This window comes from Cervus canadensis, chromosome 7 (genome assembly GCF_019320065.1).
Source record: "Cervus canadensis isolate Bull #8, Minnesota chromosome 7, ASM1932006v1, whole genome shotgun sequence".
Taxonomy (NCBI): domain Eukaryota; kingdom Metazoa; phylum Chordata; class Mammalia; order Artiodactyla; family Cervidae; genus Cervus; species Cervus canadensis.
The window spans coordinates 418,040-441,560 of record NC_057392.1 but is presented as its reverse complement, the minus strand read 5'-3'; the positions used below and the strand labels follow the sequence as shown (position 1 = coordinate 441,560).

General features: G+C 32.6%; 1 protein-coding gene across 2 annotated transcripts in view; it reads right to left on the bottom strand.

The window, feature by feature from the left end:
- Positions 1–23,521, bottom strand: part of PLOD2 (procollagen-lysine,2-oxoglutarate 5-dioxygenase 2) — a 122,371-nt gene that overhangs the window by 5,553 nt on the left and 93,297 nt on the right. The window contains exons 8-15 of one of the 2 annotated variants that reach the window (XM_043474172.1): positions 17,617–17,718; positions 14,208–14,333; positions 11,978–12,099; positions 8,677–8,781; positions 6,306–6,431; positions 3,765–3,906; positions 2,558–2,620; positions 1,444–1,557 (exon numbers count right to left, since the gene is read on the bottom strand). In XM_043474172.1, the coding sequence (XP_043330107.1) occupies positions 1,444–1,557; positions 2,558–2,620; positions 3,765–3,906; positions 6,306–6,431; positions 8,677–8,781; positions 11,978–12,099; positions 14,208–14,333; positions 17,617–17,718 (900 nt within the window). The remainder of the gene's footprint in view (positions 1–1,443; positions 1,558–2,557; positions 2,621–3,764; positions 3,907–6,305; positions 6,432–8,676; positions 8,782–11,977; positions 12,100–14,207; positions 14,334–17,616; positions 17,719–23,521) is intronic. The other variant, XM_043474173.1, reaches the window with a different exon arrangement.

The window sequence follows — 23,521 nt, the reverse complement described above, 5'->3', positions numbered from 1 at the left end:
GTGTAAAGTATGTATAGTATGTATAAGGATCAAATTACTCATTATCTCCTTTAATATTTATTGGTTCTCTGATTCTAAAATATGGGGGGGGGGAATTAAAAGTAAATAATCATACATAACATTTCAGAATCTTTAAAGATTTTTAAGTATTCGTTTTTGGCATCATTGTAGATTTTTTGAAGTTAAAGAAATAAGACCCTAAGATTTTACATTAAAGCATTAATATTAACTTTTTATTTTAGACTGGTTTCAAATATCATTGAACAAATTGACTTTATTAATTTCTTAGTAGTTCTGATAATGGGGTAATATTAAATACTTTGCTATGGGATATCCTTCATGAGACATATCAGTCAAGCTAATTTACCAAAACTAGAACAAAGCCATGGAAAGAAAACCATTTCCAATTTCTGATATATTCATTGCATACTCTCCAAAGATTTTAAATCTCACACAAATATCTACACTTCAGGCTATAACTTGGGATTTTTTTTTCAGGAAGCTAGTATTAGCCAAGAAATCAATAGTTGTATCTCTCAAAATACCAAGTGTTCTAGTGCCAAAGTAAAATAGGTAATTCCATCCTCATCATTTTAAAAAAGAGCCTGTTTTCAATTCTACTCCTGTGAAAGATGGAGATACGCCGCTAAAGTGAAACAGTACTTTTAAGACACACAAAAAAGTCAAAAGATATTCTTTTTCCAACAACAGAGTTTTAGAGACCATTAAATCTACTATTCCCCAAAGTCAACACTTCTACAAAGTAAAAGACAATTCTCAACAGGTGGATTGAGTCTTCGTAATTTAAAACTTGACTAATAGCAAGGAAAAAAACCATAAATAGATTTTAGTGAGTATTTTCCCTTGAATAAATGTGCCATCTTGCCTAAAGAAAACCGATTAAGACAAAAATGAATTAATTCCTGCATGATTCAAAAATTATAGAAAAGAAATAATTTTGGACATAGTTTCATCAACTTAAGACTTTCTCTATATGCTGATTCCACTTTGCAGTTTTCTCTAGCTATCTTTAGAGTACATTCCCAGAATTTTTATTTAAAAACTATTTTAAAATGCATTTTCTCAAACTAACTTCTTGCATTTTCTTTCTGAAAGTCAAAATGTAATATTGTCATACATGAGCTATTCATAAACATTTTCTTCTGAAATTCAGATTGAAAATTTATTGCTGTTTTGAAATACATATGACAGAAATATTAGGAGAAATCAAAGAAACTGATAATTCCGTTATCCAAACTTAATATATCTTTAAAAAGAAAGTTCTTAGACAAGAAATACAATAAATTAGGCCTGTGATTACATAATTAAAAATACTTCTTTAAAGTCTCTTGCTGTATTTCTGTATTATTAACCTAATTGATTTATATCCATTTAGAGTTACAAAAAATAAGTAATAAATGAAGCTGAGCATGAAATACATACCACAGGATTTTCAAAAATCTGCCAGAGGTCATTGTTAAAATGGGAAATATTGTAATTGGCAGTTGATAATAGTCTTCCAAATTCATGTCTATTAGAAATGTACATAAAAACACCCTATATACCAAAAAAAAAAATAGTATTAATAATATTGGAGGAAAATATAAGAAAATAAGTTTAACCACATGAAAAATTTTACAAAAGATATTAATTTCAACTTTTATCTTTTATTCAGGAACATGCATTTTTATTTTTCATATAAAACATGCATAATTTAAAATAAAAGTAGAATTTGATTAATTATGAATTCAGACACCACACAAAACTAATTGATAGCACTGACACTCAACTGAAAAAAAGAGGAGGAAGAAGGACTGTTTTTGTCCCTTTCTCATTGGTCCTAGATGTAGACATCAGGGAAAAGAATTCCTGTTTGAAAGCAGAAATATTTTTGAGACGCCAAAGTGCAATTAATTGTACCTCTTTTGGCTTCTTTTCCTTTCAAAGAAGATATCACATTTTTAAACAAAAATTCAAATGTCAATATTTTATCAGTCTATTTCATACTTTTACATTCTGATGTTTAAAGATTGAACACAGAATTTACTCCTGCATGAAGAGGCAACTAAAGAAAATCAGTTTCTTGTCCTTGCCCCAAACCTAATAACTATGGCAAACACCATTAAGGTAAGGTTGTTTCTTTTTGTACCTGTTTTAATGGTAAAAAGAGTTGGTTATTAATAAAAAGAATATTAGTGAAGAGTAATCAAATCTCATTTTAATCAGGATGTACTTTATACATACTCCTACCTCTTCTCGCCTTAAAAAAAAACAAAAACAAAAACTGGAGAAACTAGTGAAAGTGATTTGTATTTAACTTTTCCATCTGTCACCCATAAAATGCAAATCAGTCTGAAGAACTAACAGCTGAATACACATGCCTATCCCCAACACACAAAACACATGCTCACATGTACAAATTCAGAACCAGTGAATACCAACAGTTCACACCAAGCTAAATGAAAAGAAGACTCTTAAAGAAACTTTACTTTTAGGCAATATACATTATCTAGTATTTTAAATAAATAAACAAAAATAAAAGTAAATAAAATAACACCTTTGGGGGGCTGAGCATTTGGAATGTTTCCGGAGTAGGGGAGTCTTTTTCCCTTTGTAAAGTCTAAAATGAAGAGAAGGATTGGGTAAGTTGACCTGCACATCCACTCTCTCAGGTATTCTTAGGTAAATAAAAATAGCAGCCCTTGAGAAAAAGCTGACATTCTGAAATGTCCTTCACATACAGCATGCAGAACAAGCAAAGCTTACAGTGCACATAAAGAAACAACTCCAGCCCTTTTTTTATTTTTCTGTTGGTCAAACATAAATCCAAGCTCATTCCTTAGTAAGAGTTCTCATTAGATACAAAATTAAGAAAAAGGAAAAAAAAAAAAAAGTGTAAGAGAGGCCATTCCAGGGTGCGCTGTTGAGTCAAATAGCCAAACATGAGCACAAATTACAATCACAAGTACTGAGTACATTCAGTGTAACAATGGACAAAAGTTTGTAGGAAAAACAAACATATTTCAAGTAACACATGCCTTATTAAACTAGAAAAAAGTACTTGCCAACTTTCCTGATTTTTCCATAAACACATTTGCTTATACAAATTTGAATAAAATAACCCAATCACTTCTAAAACATAAAACCATATAAGTATGTTTTAAGACACACTTATACACTTTGAAAACAATTTTCTACAATCACTTCAAGTTTTATAATGAAAATATATTATAGACTAGCAATGTATGATTAATTTTTCACATAAACAGACTACATATTTTAATTCTTCTCCCAGTTTAGTGGTAAGGGACCTATTTTTTGAAAGCATGGGATGAATAATGACAGAGGAATACTGGATACTGACTTTAGGACAAAAGTGTGTTTTTCTTAAATATGTAAATCGTTATTTCACCCATGCTTCATCTATTAAGTTTAATTAGGTCAGATTTTTCAGTATAGAATTTCAAATTAGAGACAAATTATTAAAAATGCAAAGTTGATTTGTAACCAGTCTATGCTTACAATTGAATATCTTATTGTTGCCTGTGAGTTAGCCTAAGCCAAACTTTTTTCCAATTGTTTCTGCAGGTGTTGCACAGGCAAGTTATTCTCCATAATTGCTCCTGATATTTCAATATAGAACCAAAAAATTGGCTAGTACTTACAAATTAGAAAGAAAAGGTTATCAAAACAAATGACACATCAACCGGTAAAGCAAGCCATCTTATAGAGACATTCAAGCAAGCCATCATCATATTCCCTACCATTTCTCTAGCATTTCGGCAAAGAGCCATATCAGGATCCAGTTTATCACGAACAAAATAGTTCCTTTCATTCATCTCTGATCGGAGGGTCTTTCCTTTAATTAAGTACACATTAGCCATGTATGGGACATTCCATATCCCTCTGAAAGTAAAGATAAGACATTCCAAAATACCACAAATACAAAATATTTAAAGTTTTATTGTTATGGTTTTAAAACAAATGCCTTGTATGTTTAAAATTTTGCATATATAAACTATGGAGCCAGTTACACACAGATACAAACACATTTCATGATATCTGGCATATATACACAAACATATACATTAGATTATTTGGTAGACACTATATGAGTGAGTGAGTGAAAGTTGCTCAGTCATGTCCAACTCTTTGTGACCCCATGGACAGTATAGTCCATGAAATTCTCCAGGCCAGAATACTGGAGTGGGTAGCCTTTCCCTTCTCCAGAGGATCTTCCCAACCCAGGGATCAAGCCCGGGCCTCCTGCATTATAGGCAGATTCTTTACCAGCTGAGCCACAAGGGAAGTCCAAGAATACTGGAGTGGGTAGCCTATCCCTTCTCCAGAGGATTTTTCCCGATCCATATTATGAGCTAAATTAGTATCTCCCTACATAAACTTCATTTTAAAGTTGATGTGTTTGGCATTTTAGCTGTCATCCCTCACTTTGTTGACCAGTTAGAGTACAATATCCTGATGGGCATTTATGATTAAGCACTTCGATAGCAAAAACATCACATCCAGCTCACAGTGGCTTCCCAGAGCACTGAGCTTCCCTTTCCAAGTCTACACTCAGTGACCACATTGGAAGCTTGAAATCAGCCATAGTAGATGTATTCAGAAGACAAAGATGGGCAAAACTACAAACCAGGGCATCTTCGAACCTCAAGAATCAGTTATTAGACATTTACCAGCACACCACTGAACACAGCCTAAAATTCTCTTAAAATACAGTTTTTCGAAAGTCATTAAACTATCTCAATTGTCTGTAGAAAAAGGAAGAATATAAACATAGCTTGAAGTACACAAGTGATGGAAGACACTGTTTATTTCATCCTTCTTTCTTTCCCACACTTGTCTGCTTACTCTGAACATGACTCATTTCCTAAAAACAATAAAACAGAAGTTTCACTTGAAGGGATATGTTTTGCTTTCACAGAACAGAAAGGGAAGATCCTGACCAAGGAAATGTAGTCAGAGACGGAAAGCAATATACATAGTATCATTTTGTCTTACTAGATGAGCTTCAAAGGAAATGTTCAATCAAAAATATATAGTGTGCCCACTTAATTCAGAAACTAATCCCTGGTATGGTAAAGAGTACACTGTTTCATACACACACACACACGTTGTAAGATGTCATTCTTTCATGCATCTCTTATATATAAGGTACATTCTTCTATTAACTAAATCAAAAGCCTCTACCTTATTCTTTTCCTTTAGACAACAATGACAGGAAGTTGAACTAAAACAGCTTAAATGAAATATGAGTTCTCTATTTCCACTTCTGTGAAGCCTTATTTGTGCCACACCCATGGACATCAGGCGTATAGTCTATACAAATCATCCCAGAAACTATTAAAGTATTTTGAAACAACAGAATATGATTGTAATAATATTTTCTCAGTTATCATGCTTCTTAACTGTAGCTAACAAAAGACTTTATGACATTTATATCATTCAAATTAACTATTACATGCCTATTATAATTTTCACAAGAAAAACATCTTCACAACTCAACTGTTCAAAAACACTGTATGATTTTTTTTTCTAAACATTAACCCTCTTTAATTGAGCTGATGTATCTGAGAAATTAGGCAAAGCACTTAATGTCTCAGTCACTCTGGTTCAAGTCAGCTGTTTGAAAAAAAAGGATGACATTCTTCTCTATTTTAACCTTAGCAAAAAGCTAATTCAACTGTGATCATCCTTTAGTTTAAAAAATTTCAACTTCTGTGTCTGAAATAAGCATAAATAAGGCACATACTTTGTAGCAAGTATACTCTTTTCAAACTCTAGAAAATGGAAATTATACGGTGAAGAAACTTCTCTTTAAAGCAGAATACCAGCTATATCACACAGAAAATTCTTCAAAAGGAAATGATGGAAGGTTTAGTTATTGGTGTTTTTGTTGACTCATTTATAAAGTTTATAAGCTATCAAACAACATTTATTCTGGCCACTAAATAAATTAGCTAAATGAAGTTCCCTTTCCAAACTTTAAAAAATATCCCTCTTCTAACAACCATAAGATATCTACCCATGGTAATCATACACTACCTTTTAGCATTTACCACAACTGAGAGTGTGTGCCTTTGAAGATTTATGACATTAAGAACAATTTTTAAAATATTAGTTTTATACTAGTATTGCAGGATCACAAGTGGTCTCCAAGGTCTTCAAATTTCCATTTAACATAAAGGAAAGAGATTAAAAAATATTTGAAAACTCAATATAATATTACAAGACCATATCTTTACATAAAGATATTTCACATGAAAAGATCAAATCAAGTAACTTACACTCTATTCCCTTGAACAATATCCACATAATCTTCAGACCGAGCGTAGTATCCATCAGGACTCAAGGCCCCCCAGAAGTTGGACCACAGTTTTCCATGACGAGTTACAAGAGGAGCAATGATCTTCCTAAGGAGAGAGACACAAATTCAGATAATTATCCATTTTTTAACTGCCACAAAATTATGTGTTTGGGGCTTAACATGACACAGAAAACAATAAACCTTATTTAATACATATGCAGTTAGTCCAAAAAACTAAATAAAATAGAAAGGAATTTCCTCCCTTCACTTATCCTTAAACAAGTACATTGCTGATTTTCAATCATGCTTGGTAAAAAGACTAATAAAAAAGAAAAAGTAATTGAAAATGTGAATGAAAGTATAAAAAAAAAACTTTTAAAAGGACCATACTTGCATCCAATAAAAGTGAAACTACCTTAATCATTTATTTTAAATATTTCAAAAATTATATCCAATGAAATCAAATACTTTCCTTGTTATTAGGTAGACATCACAGTCCCTAGTGCATTAAGGTATCTCATAAATATTTGTTGAATAAAAAAATTTATGAAGATGGGCTGAGATATCTGTAAATAGGCCAGTTTTCCTAAAGTTAAGTCCTGAATTACTTTAAAGTATGTTGCAATTTTTTTTTAACTTTTATAATGGGTTGTGCTAGCCCTGGCAACACTGAACATTTTTCTGGTTTTTGACTATTTTAGAAAACAAAATAGAATAGTGCTGTCTCACTATTTACCAGGAAAGGAGTCCCTTTGAGACAAGTACATGTTACAAATTCAAAACATGTCAGATTTCTTCTTAAGGAAATCTAATTTATAATGCATCAACATTTTTCAAATGAAGTAACAAATTCTGAAATTTCACTAGAGTTAACTTAAAAATTATCTAAATTATAGTAGTGTGACACAATTCTGAAGAAAATCTCACACAACTCCTTCAAGAGGGAGGTAATAGACCAACTATCTCCACAAAAAAACCATTTCACAACACTCCAATCTTGTGAAGACCACATGTGCCTTTCCATTACCTATGGAAAAGTAACACATAGTCTACAAATACACTTCATAAAACAGTTTGTAGTTTATTTTTCCTGGTTCCTATTAGAATAAAATGTTAGCCAGATACATCTATAATCTGCTTTGTTAGAATACCCACAGCATCGGAAATAAAAACATAAATTAGAATCTACATATTATGTTAATTTAAGGAATGATAATTCAAGACAACTAACAAGATCAAACACTTAATAGAAAGAAATCTTTTCATTATAATCTTAGTTGCCTGAAAGAGCTGGGCAAAGAGACAATGAAAGTGAAAATCCATCTGCTGTGTGCCTCAATGTTTTTGAGTATGGAATTCTAAGATTAATACTGAGCAGCCGTAGATTTTGAATTCTCAAATTGACAAATTATACATAGGATGGGTTAATAGAGGGCAGCAGACATCTTACATATTTTAATCATCAAATTCAAAACAGCAATTTTAACATTTCATTGCTAACCATTCTATTTGTTAAGAGAAATAATTGTGTTAATATTTGTGAACATACATAGATTAATACCTGGCACTTAATAAGCACTCATTAAAGGCAGGTTATTAGTGGAAATATTAATACTAGTAAGATTCTCTGGAGAAGAGAATAGCTACCCACCCCAGTATTCTTAGTTGGAGTATCCCATAGACAGAGGAGCCTGGCAGGCTATACATGGTCCATGGGGCTGTGAAGAATCAGACATGACTGAGCAACTAGCGCCTTCGCTTTTTTTCACTTTCAATACTAGTGTTAGCAGTAAATTACTAAAATAAAGATTAAATCACTATAAGATGGTATAGACTGCGCCATTTTCTCACTTCAGTTTGGCTAAATAAAAACAGGTACTGCCTAGCGATAATTAGTTCAGTACTAAATAAAATCACAGATCAGTCTGTGGAGTAATGTGCACCTCTGAAATTTCTTTCAAATTCTAAGAACTTCCAACTCTGCTTGTAGTAAATTTTTAGGTCAGGAGTTTTATGAAATTCTACTTTAAAAATATCTTTAGAAAATAGAGCAATTCCAAATGTTACAGATAGATCACAATTTCATCTAGTTTAAAAAAATAGGCCAAATATAATTAATAAACATTACATTCGTGATTGTAACATACTGAATACATCTAAATTTTCATCAGGTTATTTCCTACTTGACTTCTCTAAAAAATACAAACTCTTAGAATTGAAAGCTGTAGAAAATAATCTCTTGTGAGTTTCCTCAATTTGCTAAACACAGATAAGTAATTATGGCATGTCCACATAAATGCAGAAAATAATTATAATTTTAAAATAAATTGACATTGAATCATATACAGTACCTGTTTTGTTCAATCAAAATTTTCAAAGTCCTTAGATTTGTCAAAACAACATCTGCATCCACACTAAAGTAATATTCACAGTTTTCATCCTGACGGCAAAAATCCCTGTTGTTGAAAAAGAAATAAAATAAGCATTAAGTAAACCAAATATTTGAAAATATTGGTTGAAAAATGTTAACATAAATCTCACGTAAAATAAGGTTTTTCTAAAGTACTTTTCTAATCAAAATAGTAAGACAATATCCAAAAGGGTAAATATTACTTTAAATTTCAAAATGGTCAGTTGATCAACACAGATGTTCATGGACAGAGTAATACTAAAAAGTTTAGGGCAAGTGAAATATATTTTCAAGTCATGAAATACTTTAAACCATAAAGCATCAGGTCAAATGCACAATTTATGATTCAGCATTTAGTCCTCTCTAAAAGGGAAACATACTTTATACTAATGTTTTTGTCAACAGAATTTTTTCACAAATCAAAATATTTTCTACACACACCCACACACACACACACACACCCACAAAGCAAAATTCTGTACATCTACAATTTAGTTTAAGTGAAATCTTGGAGCTACAGGTGTATAACTCTTTAGGTATCAGTACTTTTTAAACTTGATTTACATGGAATTCTTTCTAACATAGTCACTGTCCTGCTTTTTATATGGGGACATGGATTATGATATATGCTTTTCCTGGTACAGTCTGGAGCATTATCATCAGGAACACAAAGGAATGAACTACTTGTGATACATGACAAGCTTCCAAGTATTGTGGTTTCTGCATTTGGGGTTCTTTCTGAGCTCTCCTCCATCACTGCTGATCCAAATTATCACTTTCTGCTATTGAAAATATTTATCTCCATAACACATTTGTTTCTAAGCAACTGTCAAACAGGATAGGACAGGAAGATAGTTCAAATTGTGCAAAAAAGAAAAATTAGAGGAAATTGTTTTATAATACTCTATGTATGGTGACAGATGATAACTAGAGATTGTGGTGATTATTTCACAACATATGCAAATATTAAAGCATTATGTTGCACACCTGAGACAAATATTATATGTGAATTATACCTCAATATAAAATAATAAACTAAAAATTTTTTTAAAAAGCAGCCCAGATTATCTTGGATAAAAATTGAAACATTTATACTACATGATTTCAAGATGAATATAAATTCTTGGTAATAAAGTGTGGCATTCATCTTAGAGCAACAAGATAGAATAGAGAGTTCCCAATCACGCACAAATACTCAGTCACCTAATTTAGGACCAAGGCCAACTCAATTAAATCGGAAAAGAAAAGCCTTAAATTAAAAAGGAGTGGGGCTCTGTAACAACCTAGTGAGGTGAGATGGGGAGAGAGATGGGAGGAAGGTTCAGAGGGAGGGCACTTATGTATATCTATGGCTGACTCATGTTGATATTTGGCAGAAAACAACAAAATTCTGTAAAGCAACTATCCTTCAATTAAAAAATAAATAATTTTAAAAAGAGAAATAAAAGGAGTGTTGAAACAACTGGAATTTCATTTGCAAAGAATGAAATTTGACCCCCTACTTCACTCAAAACACAAAAATGTATTCAAGATGAATTGCGGATTGAAACATCTTAGACATAAATGATAGAATGATAAAGCTTATGAAAGAAAAATTTCAAACAATGGATTCATGACATTAGAATAAGATTTCTGAAATAGAAAATAAATACCAAAGCATAAAAAATGAAACAATTTTATTAAGATTAAAATTTCTTCTCATTAAAAGGCAATACTTAAAAAGCCAGAGTAAGATATCTTTCCATACCCAGTAGGGTGGCTAAAACAAAAAGATGGGCAATAAATGTTGACAAACATGTGGAGCAGCTGGAGCTATACCACCGTGCTGTTAAAAGTGTAAAATGTCCATCTATTTTGGACTATTCGGCAGTTTCTTAAAAAGTTAAACATAATCTGTCCTAACCCTGTGCCCTAGTTAGTCCATTCCTTGGTATTTTCCAAATATATTCTAAAGGATATATGTACACACATGCACACACACACACACATGCACACACACACAGTGCATTGTATTCACACTTCTAATAAAGAATCTTCTTTAGCAGTCTTATTCACAATGGCCTAAAACTCTACATAACCCAATGCCTATCAACTGTAGAGAATATAAAGCACTTGTAATACATTCATATGGAAAAATACTAGTCAGCAATGAAAAGGAATGAACTGCTGATAATTGTAATGACATAAGCAAATTAGAGAATACTGTGCTGAGGCAAAGTCAGACACAACAGAGCACGTACAGAAGCTTTTAAATAAGAGAAAACAGGTTCTAAATGTGGACCCACGGTACTCTCCAATGCTTAAGTTACAGAACCCTTAGTACTAACACCAGTTTGATTTTTCCAAGGTCTGTTTTCCTGCCAGTCCTTATACGCCCACAATAGGCACTGTCGATCACTCGGAGCAGAGCGTCCATAGCACGATACAAGAATATCTCCTGCTAAGAAGGGACCATCTCTTACCTTTTAATTAGTAGCTGTCTAACCACTGATGGACATATTCAACAATCACTGAATAAATGATTGTCTTTACTGCAACCAAAATTTTATAAATAATCTGTCTGAAGTTATTAAAGGGGCTAGGCAAAGGACCTAAAGTATTTACTTTATTTGGTTATAGTACTATTTAGATCATGCATGCTAAGTCGCTTCAGTCATGTCCAACTCTTTGCAACCCCATGAACTACAGCCCACCAGGCTTCTCTGTCCATGGGATTCTCCAGGCAAGAATACTGGAGTGGGCTGCCATTTCTTCCACCAGAAGATCTTCCCAACCCAGGGATCAAACCCGCATCTCCTGTGGCTCCTGCATTGTAGGCAGATTCTTTACCACTGAGCCACTGGGGAAGCCCAGGAGGTAACTAAAATATCTGAAACATACATTTCTGTCCCACAAAACCTTCAGCTAATACATATTTAAATCACTGTTACATCAGTCACATGACTCATTTGTCTGAGGATTTAAATCCTGAAGTTAATAGTTTCATTAAATATATTGACTCTCAGCCATTAAAAGAAAATTGTAAATAATTTTCATTGCCCTTTAGACATAAATACACTCAAACATAGATATAGTTCTAAAGCAGAGGCTTGTTCATGTATGGATACACACATGTACACACACACATGCACACATACACACACATGTGAACACACAGTTGAGACATCCAAGTTTAGAATATTAATTTTGAAGAAAAGTTTCTTTAGTAGATACTGGTTGAATTTATATTTGCTAAAACATACATTCCCATGTTTCTGGCTTCAGCTTGACTTAGGTTTTCTTCTGGTCCTACTATTTTTAGAGTAGTGATTTCATGTTTAGCTTTATCAAAAAATACTTTGATGTCCTTTTCATGATAAACTTCCTGTAACATATTTTAAAAATTGAAAATTAGTTTCAAAAAAAAGAAGTGAGAGAAAAGACAACTGAAGTTTTCATATGGAAGGATGACTTCACATTCAAAATTGTGAACTCCACAATTCACATATTCACTCAATTACAGACAAAATGATAACTGTATTAAACACATTATATATTTAAATGCCATCTAAATATCACAGGAAGAACCTAAAATAAGATATTTAGGAATTTTTTAAAAGATACTTTAAAATTATTTTAATATTTACTTCTCGACAGATCCTTGCATTAATACTTAAACCTTAAGTGCTATAAAACATTTCTAACTTGAGAGGGAAAAAAGGCTTGTGGTAGAGAATCTTAGATATGTGTTATAAAATATCCATAAAAATATCTATTAAACCTAACTGATTAATCTGTTATGTTTTTTATAAAATAAATATTACAATGTTATTTTAATCAGAGAGAAAAATTTATGGTCATATAAAGAGTCATTTTTTTACAAAAAGAAGGGAAAATTGATAAGATTTTATTGATAAAGAAATATTATGAGAAAATAATCAACATCAAAAATCATCAAACTAGTGTGATTTGACTGCTAAAATTTAGATAAGATTATCTCCATCATTAGAGAACTTCAGAGCTTTTTATTTATCAAATCTCACAAGTATTTTTGAAAGTTTTTCACAGCTCGTTAAAATGACATCATACAAAAGCTGCAGAGAGGTAATATTTTAAATAAAAGAAGATAAAAACTCCTGTTATCAAGGGGTTTTAGGTCCTATGAAAGGAGGAAAAGTTTAAGACACATTCCATAAAAAGAAAATACTTTAATATAAGTAATATATTACAATGCATTTTATAAAAAGCAAATGCTCAATGCATTCACCCTTTAAAACTTATTTGTGCTAGTTTTTTGCAGATATACTAAATAAAATAGTCTCTGGAAAAGGCGAATGACTAGCTGATATGTATACCAGAAAGAAAGAACAATGTCAAACTAAACGTATTAAGACAAAAGAGAGAAAAAAAATATATAGTTCATGGCTACTGAGTTTCTCCAGATGATAATAAATGTCAACAGTTTCAACATGAAAGAGATAAGTAAATGGAAAAACATTGAGGAAAAATGTCTTTAAGTTTAGACTATATGTGGGAGGTATTTGGGAGGATCTGAATATTTTTTGAAGGAAATGAAAGTATCAAAAGCCTTTGGGAAAGAGTATGCCATTGTGTGATTAATCAAAACAATACTGTATCTGGAAGACATTTCAAGTTCTGATGTTAAGTATTATCACTGAGTGCATGCTGAGTTGCTTCAGTCATCCGACTCTGCGATCCCCTGGTCTGTAGCCTGCCAGGCTCCTCTATCCATGGGATTCTCTAGACAAAAATACTGGAGTGGGTTGCCATCCCCTTCTCCAGGAGATCTTCCTGACCCAAGGACTGAACCCGCATCTCTTGCAATACAGGCAGATTCTTCACCATCTGAGCCACCAGGGAAACCCAGATATTATCATTAGCTATGATTTTATGACCAGTTCTATAAAAGTAAGTACCAGAACGAACCCAAAGGCAAAGGACTATAGACTCTTTGACATCTCTTTACTATATATTAGGTTAAATTTATTAAAATGGCTGATAGTCAACCATTTTTGATCCACAAAAAAACTGACAGCTTCATGTGGCTCATCTCAATACTATGATACTAGTTACTGTATTTGAAAATACTTAGGTGCTAAAGAGGCAAGTAAGTGAGTAAGTGAGTGTCGCTCAGTCCTGCCCAACTCTTAGCGACCCCATGGACTGCAGCCCACCAGGCTCCTCTGTCCATGAGATTTTCCAGGCAAGCAGACTGGAGTGGGTCACCATTTCCTTCTCCAGGGGATCTCCCCAACTCAGGGATTGGACCCGAGTCTCCTGCACTGCAGGCAGATTCTTTACTGATTGAGCTACAAGGGAAGCCCCCTAAAGAGGCAAAGCAGTAATGATTTCAAAACCCCCACATAATTTAACCCAAATTTTAAAATTTTTTAGACATGAACAAATAATAACAAATAGTTTCAACTAAGATCAAAGTTTTCATATAAAATAATTCATTTATCAAATACTTACTTTGTTATGAATAAAGAATTTAAGTGCTTCTTTTGGGTAATCCAGAGTCAACAATGTGTTCAGAAATCGAGGTAGGAAAGGGGTTGGTTGCTCAATAAAAACACCTATTGTTACATTTGGATAGACCTTTGTTTTATGTCAAACATAAAAACAAATTATCATTAGCATGGGTTTACTTTAAATTCTATTCAAGTATTAATCAATACAGCACAAAACATACTATAATATCAGTACAACATAACGTTGATTGCCCAGTGGCAATTCTCTAATACATTTTTGTGGACCCCATCAATGATTTTTACTGAATAACATCTTGACATTATGATTCAAGTTGAAGAGGAACCTCACTACTATATTTACTACAGGGACACTATAATTAAAGTTATTGCTTCCTCTACTATTTAATGTTCCCTTTAAAGTAGTCCTAAAAGAAACTTTCTTTATATATGAATCTATTTTGACAGCTTCATCTCAGAAATCAAAATGCTAACTGTGCTTCCTTGTTTGTTTCTATGGCTTGGAAACTGAATGGTTAATCTGTGCCTCAAATAAAGTAATCATAGAGATTATTATGAGAAACCTCATTAAGTCTCATTACTAAAATCATGAGACTTTATGTATGAATCATTAATATCATTTTACTGATAGTTCTTTATTTTGCTTCATTATTATGTTATATATAAGGAAAGCTATTTTGCATCCTAATATATCTTATCTTGTATTGATTTTTGTATATTTTCTCAATTTCTGTTTGGGTAAGTGTTAGAAGATGGCTTATCTGTCACTCATTTCATGAAAAATTCTGAAATATCTATTATTAGTCAATCCTCGTGATCAGAAACATTTAGAAAATGGAGGGAAAGTTCCTGGCTTGCAAACTTACAAATGGTTGAGGAAGGCAGAAACATAAGTAAATAACCATGCAATAGTATGGTATTTTTATTGGAACTATATGAAAGATTTCTTTATAATACCTTTTTAAATCTATGTCTTGAAGCTTAACTTTAGATTTTTTTTTTAACTTTAGATTTTTAAATTACAAATTATATACAGATGGGTGAAGGAGATCAAAAGGTAAAAAGAAAAGACAAATAAGAACATCACACTATTGACCAAGAAAAAATTTTAAATAACAAAAAACTTCTAAAAATAAAGATTACAGATTTTTTAAAGTGCCATATATATTCAGCGCCAAATTAGGTACCTCTCCCCCATCTTTTCACACATAATATGTCATGTATTCCTCTGTCATCTGGATGATAACCTAATATTTGTGTGGATTGAAGTACAACTCAAACACGGTTGTATATATCAATTCATTGTATGTATTCATTCAGTTACCCAAATATTTATTACTCAGTCAATAAACAAAGACAAACCACTAAAGAAAAAAAAATCTACCTTCCAGGAGTTCTCAATTTAATAGGGGAAATGAGTAAAAACTGGATGACAACTCTCCCTTATCAAATGAAGTGATGCTTGTCATTTAAATTTCATAATAACCTTAGAAGTCATTTATTATCCCAAATTTACAACATGAGGAAAAGGAGATTTAGAGCAACTCAGAACACATGAATTAGTAGGTAAAGAGTTAAGCTTCAACATGCTACATCTCCACTATCAATCTAAGCTCATTTTATACACTAATGATAACAACACTGCACCAATGATGATAACAGTTAAGTATTATTCAAAGCTTAGCATTTCATATATATAATTTATCATATAAAATATCACTGCATACATAAACATATATGTGTAATTTCTTTAAGCCTCCTACCAATCCTCTGAGACAACCATTATCATTTTTACATATAAAGAAACTTGCCTATGGCCCACATCTTAGAATATGGTAGCCCTAGACCTTAACTACTCATATAATTTTAATATTTATAGGCATAATTACTAAATAAATAAAATACATGAGAAATTTATTTTTATAATAAAATGGCTTTCCTTTCTAGCAGTCTGTAAGACAAAAACGGCTTGAGAATCAAGTTATTCCTATGTGCAAAAAAAAAAAGATAAAAAATTATAATATAAATATTTTTCTGTCTTGGCACTAGAAAGTTTATGTTAACAGGAAACCAAACAGATAAAAAATTTTAACTCTCCCTCCAGAAGACAGCACTCTTCTGAAAAAAAGATCAGGATGAATTTTTAAACATCTTCATGATGCAGCTTCATTCAGAAATTTTCTGGCTTTCTTTCCAGATAGGAAATATTCAGCTTGTTATTTCAGAGACTGGCCAAAAAAATCTTAGTTTCAGGTAAAAGAGGGCTCTATTCAGACTCACCCAAATATGAACAAATTACTCTTTATCCTCCCTTTCAGACAGTGATAAAAACAGAAACTACTTAATTCAGGACATTTAGTACTTTACAGTGAGATTATTTTGAATTTGCATGGGTCCAGAAGTCACCAGAACTATATTAAGGGGAATTTTATTTGTGTCTACACTTATCTGGCATGCTGTAGATATTCAACAAAATTATGGTAAGTAAAGGAAACAATCAGTCTTAATGACAAAATTATCCTTAGAACCCATTGTTCATACACGTAATAGACTTCCAAATTATAAGAGCCATTTTTTGGAAGAAAAATATTACTACAGGATATCCTAAAACTGCTCTGGTTGATGACAGAAGGATGCATAAAACATTTTATACATAAATAATAATTACTTCCAATGGCATGTTTATCTTCAAAGTATAAATGGCAAACCATAGCTATAATTCTGTATGAAATCTGTGTATAAAGTAGCACTATGCCTGGCATATAATATATATGTGACATCTAGGCAAAATTGCACAGTGGTCAAAATTACAGGGTATAGAACCAGATTGCCTAAATTCAAATCACACTTCCAATATTAAAAAAAAAAAAAAAAAAATTGCATGCCTTAGGTAAGTTACTTAATGTGGAAGTACCTCAGTTTTCTCATCTGTAAACCTCAGTCAAACCTATGGGATTTGTAAAATTAATATGAGTTACTATATATAAAATACTAAAACAGTCCTTAGTTATTTATTATTTTTAAATCATCAGATTTGAAAATCAAGCACAGATAAAATTAGTCAATAAAAATACTGAAACATTATAACCATTATTTTCCTCAAATTTGACCAAGTTAAAGGCTAAAAACAAGAATTCCCACTCATAGCAGGCTAGTAAATATTAACAACTAAGCCCCTTTTACTAGGGTCAATTGGGGTCAATTATTATCTGGTTTTTCTAGAAATATACATATCCAGCAATTTTCTGTCATCCTGCTTTAGATTTATAAATCTATCATCTATCAAATTATCAATACTATAAAATAATGTGTTGTTTTTATTTTACAAATCATTGCATTTCATGAAAATATACTTTTATTACTACATTTCATCCAGAGTCAATTCCACTCACATCTATTGCAGACAAGTCAATTGTATCCACTTCACAAAGAGTGCAGCCATTATCTTGTGTCCATGCATTAGGTACATAGTTTCCAAAATAATTCAGGAGGATCTGGAAAAGAAGGAAAACTGCACTTAACAAAAGTAAGACTTTCCCATCAATGTACTTTCATTCTACAAACCTCTAACTTCAAAGCATGCTTTCTGCATTAGGTACACCCCCTTAATAATTCTATGAATATCTGTCACCTAGAGATACACAATGAACAAAGTTCTCTACAGACTGTGAATATAAATGAAAGCAAACTTTGTCTAGAAATGCCAAAAAATGCATTATACATCATAAAAGTCACATTTCATTATATCAAAAATAGGAAGAGACACCATTAAAGAAATATGTCAAACAATTTAACACAGTTTTAATTGAGCTAATGAAACTTATTAATCAAAACAAATAAAAGCAGTTATGTGAACAGTAATTTAGTAATAATATAAATATGCTTAAAGGCTCAGTCTAGACATGTACAGGGAATGGGTTAGTGCCAATGTGACCTCTTACCACCATCACCACACAAAACAAATATTGTATATACTTTTATTACCAAAAGGCACTAAAGTCTTCTGAGAAACTATGGTACTCACTATAACCCAGGCTTCTGGGCAGTGATTCTGGAATACTGACTTGAGGAAAAGAAAGCCTGTAGATTAAAAAAGACCTAGAATAAGTTCTAATTAGAGCCACCCCACAAACCCTATCAATAATAAACTAGAGTGGGGAGGGGAGGTAGAACAAGATGGCAGAGTAGGGAGATCTTGGGCTCACCTCCCCCCACACATACACAAAAATTACAACTACATAGAGAGAACCATCTCTGAGAACGACCATAAGACTAACAGAAAATATTTTCCATAACTGGAGATAAAAAGAAAAAGCAACAATGAGACAGGTAGGAAGAGCAGAGATGCAGTTTAGTCAGGACCCATGCCCACAGTGGAGCAATCCACAAGCAGGGGGGGATCACAGTCCTCGGGGTCTTCTCCAAAGGGCCCAAGCCCAACATTGGGCTCCCCATCTTAGAAGACCTGCACCAGGAAGATGAGCCACCATAAAATCTGGCTTTAACACCAGAGGGGCTTACATGTGGCAGAGCCAGAAGCCTGTAGGAAACTGAGACTGCTCTTAAAGGGTGCAGGCACAGATTCACTCTTTCCAAATCCCAGTGCAGAGGCAGCAGTTAGAATAGTGCCTGGGTCATACAAGAAGGAAATTCATTTGTTAATTTTAGGGCATGTGCCTAAGAGGCACGGATCTGTTGAAACTTTCTGAGTATAAAGGAGCGGTCAGATTGTGGCCAGGCCTTACAGGTGGTTGTACTGGGAACCAGCCCCATATACTAGTGCACCCAAAGCAATTGTAACTCAGTGATAACAGGAGTGTGCACACAGCCCACACAGAGGACAGTCCTGGAGCACCTGTCTCTGTTGGCCAGGAGGGGCCACACTACTGGGCCCCACAGGACACCTTCTATACAAAGGCACTCTTTAAAGACCAGGAGAAAATAGGTGATCTACCTAATACACAGAAACAGAAAATTAGTTTATATGAGGAGACAAATATGTTCCAAACAAAAGAACAAGACAAAACCTCAGAAAAAGAATTAAATGAAATGGAGCTAAGTTAGAGACTTGAGGGAATCACAGGCAGATTAGATGATGCAGAGGAAAGGATCAGCAATATGGAAGAGAGGCTAATAGGAAATCACCCAATCAAAACAGCGAAACGAAAAAAGAATTTTAAAAGATGAGGATAGTTTAAGGAGCCTCTGGGGCACAATAAGCATTCTAACATTTGTATTATAGAGTTCCCAGAAGGAAAAGAAAGGGACAGAGATATTTCAAGAGATAATGGATGCAAATTCCCCTAAACTGGTGAAAGAAACACATTCAAGTCTAGGAATCCCAGAGAATTCCAAATAAAGTCAATCCAAAGGGACCTACACAAATACACTACCATCACAATGTCAGAAGTTAAAGATAAAGAGAGTATTATGGTCAGCAAAAAACAAAACAAAACAAAACAAATGTGTCACATACAAAATAAACCCTGTGAGATTATCAGCTGATTTTTCAGCAGAAAATTTGTAGACCAAAAGGAATGGCATGACATATTCAAAGTACTCCAGTACTCTTGCCTGGAAAATCCCATGGACGGAGCAGCCTGGTAGGCTGCAGTCCATGGGGTCACGAAGAGTCAGACATGACTGAGCGACTTCACTTTCACTTTTCACTTTTATGCATTGGAGAAGGAAATGGCAACCCACTCCAGTGTTCTTGCCTGGAGAATCCCGGGGATGGGGTCGCACAGAGTCGGACACAACTGAAGTGACTTAGCAGTAGCAGTAGCATTCAAAGTACTGAAAGGAAAAACACAACCAAGAACCTCTATCTGGTGAAGTTAACATTCAGTATTGAAGAAGAGATAAAGAGTTTACCAGAACAGCAAAAGGTAAATGAGTCCATCACCACTAAGCCAACCTTATAAGAAATGTTAAAGGGTCTTCCTTATAGAAAAGACAAGAACATAACCAGAAATATGAAAATTATAAAAGAGAAAAATACCACCAGTAAAGCCAAATATATAGTAAAGGTAATGGATCAGCCAACTATACAGCTAGTATGAAGGTTAAAATACAAAACTAGTAAAATCAAATATTATCTACAGTAATTATTTAACAATGTACAAAATAAAAAAATGTAAAATAAGACACCAAAAACATAAAATGTGGCAGAGGGGAGTAAAAATGTAGTGTTTTTAGAATACAGCCAAATTTGAGCAATGGTCAACTTAAAATATACTGATATTTACTATATAAGAACTTCATGGTAACCATAAATCAAAAACATAGAATAGATACACAAAAGATAAGGAGGAAGTAACACAAACATAACTTAGTAACCAAATCATAAGGGACTAAGAGAAGAAAGGAACAGAGAAGAATACCAAAAATAACCAGAAAACAACTAACAACATTGTAATAAGTACATGTCTGTCAATAATTACTTTAAATGTAAATGGACTAAATGTTCAAATCCAGAAAATAGAGTGGCTGAATGGATTAAAAGAAAAACAAGCTCCATATACATGCTTCCATCAAAGTACTCCCTTGACATCTAAAATCACACAAAAAGTGAAGGGATAAAACAGGGTATTCTCAAACATATAAAGAAGACTTAATATGTATTCATCTCAAACTATTTCAAAAAACTAAAGGGGAAGGAAGGAACGCTTTCAAACTCATTCTACATGGCCAGCATTACCCTGATATCAAAATCAAAGATACTATGAAAACAGAGAAAATAATAGATAATTATCCCTGATAAACATGAATACAAAAATCTTCAACAGAATATAGATAAGCAAACAAAATTCAGTAACACATTAAAAGGATTATATATCATGATTCAGTAGGATTTATTCTAGGGACACAAGAATAGTTCAATATATTCAAATCACTCAATGTGAAACACCACATTAACAAAATAAAAGATAAAAATCATATAATCAGATGCAGTAAAACTTTTGACAAAATTCAATATCCATTTTACAACAAAAACTCTCAACAAAGTGGTTACAAAGGAAACATACCTCAACCTAAAGGCCATATATGACAAACCCACAGTTCATGTCATATTCAGTGGTGAAAAGGTGAAAGCATTTCCTCTAAACTAGGAAGAAAACAAGGATCCCACTCTTCCCACTTTTATTCAACATAGTTTGGAAGCCCTTGCCAGAACAATTAGGCAAGAAAATGAGATAAAATTCATCTAAATCGAAACTGCCACTGTTTGCAGATGACATGTACCATATATAGAAAATTTTAAATACTCCACACATAAAACTATTAGGTCTACCAAATGAATTCAGTAAAGTTACAAGATACAAACAAGACACAGAAATCTATTGCATTTCTATACACTAATAATAATTGACCAGAAATTTACAATTGCATAGGGAAGAATAAATTTCCTAGGAATAAATTTAATCAAGGAAATGAAAGATTTGTACTCTGGAAACTATAAAACATTGGGGAAAGAAACTGAGGAAGACACAATTAAATGAAGAGATAAACTGTGCTCACAGACTAAAAGAATTAATACTGTGAAAATGTCCATACTACTCAGAGCAACCTCCAGATTCAATGTAATTTCTATTAAAATACCCACAGCATTTTTCACACAACTAGAATAGTCCCAAAATTTATATGAAACAACAAAAGAAGTCAAATAGCCAAAACAATCTTGAGAAAGAAGAACAAAACTGGAAGTATTGTGCTCCCCGATTTCACACTATACTACAAAGGACAGTAATCAAAACAATATAGTATTGACATGAAAACAGACACATAGATAAAAGGAATAGAATAGACAGCCCAGAAATAAACCTACACTTATATGGTTAATGATCTATGACATAGAAGGCAAGGATATACAATGAGAATAGACAGCCTCTTTAATAAATGGTGCTGGGAAAACTGGACAGCTACATTCAAAAGAACCAAAATGGACTACTTTCTCATACCATATATTATACAACAAGAAACTCAAAACAGATGAAGGAATTAAATCTAAGACCTGAAACCATAAAACTTATAGAATAAAACATAGATAGTATGCTTTTTAACATTGGTTGTTAGCAGTGGTTTTTGGTTATGCCTCCTCAGGTAAGGAAAACAAAAGCAAAATAAACAAATGGGACTAAATCAAACTTAAAGTTTTTGCACATATAACAACTTCTGCACATGAAAATACCATCAACAAAACAAAAAGGCCACCCACTGAATGGCAGAAGATATTTGCAAATGCTATGTCCAAAAAAGAGGTTAATATCCAAAATATACAAAGAACTCATACAACTTAATATTAAAAAAAAAAAAAAAGAAACAACAACCCAGTGAAAATACAGGCAGGGGATCTAAATAGATATTTCACCAAAGAAGACATACAAATGGCCATCAGACTGATGAAAAAATGCTCAACAAAATTAATCATCAGGTAAATGCAACCAAAACCACAATGAGATACCTGTTAAAATAGCTACTATCAAAAAATACAAGTAACAAGTGTTGGCAAGGATGTAGAAAAGTGGGAACCCTTATGCAATGCTGATGAGAATGCAAATTGATGCAGCCACTATGGAAAAGAGGATGAAGGTCCCTCAAAAAATGAAATACAGAACTAACATATGATGCACATATTCCATGTCTGGATATTTTTTCCAAGAAAACAAAAACACTAATTCAAAAAGATATATACATACCTATGTTCAGTGAAGCATTATTTACAATAGCTAGGATATGGAAGCAACCCAAGTGTCCATCATTATATGAATGTATAAAGAAATTGTGAAATATATATACATATATATATAATGTAATATTACTCAGCCATAAAAGGAATGAAATTTTGCCATTTGCAACAACATGGATAAACCAAGAGGATTTTATTCCAAGTGAAATAAGTCAGACAATGAAAGGTTAATGCCATATGATTTCACACATATGTGGAATCTAAAAACAAATGAATAAACATAACTAGTCATAAGCAATGATAGACACAAGAACAAACAGGTGGTTACCAGAGGGGATGAGAGTGGTGGGATGAGAAATTTAGATGAGGGAGATAAATAAGTACAAATTTCCAGGTACAAAATAAATGAGACGTGCATGAAATGAACAGTGTGAAGAATGTAGTAAATAATAATGTAATACCTTTTATGGTGATATAATGATAATTAGATTTATTATAGTGATCATTTTGTAAAGTACAGAAACATCAAATCACTATGCTGTACACCAAGAACTAACATAGTATTTTAGGCAATTATAATACTTCAAAAAGAAACAAGCAAGCAAACA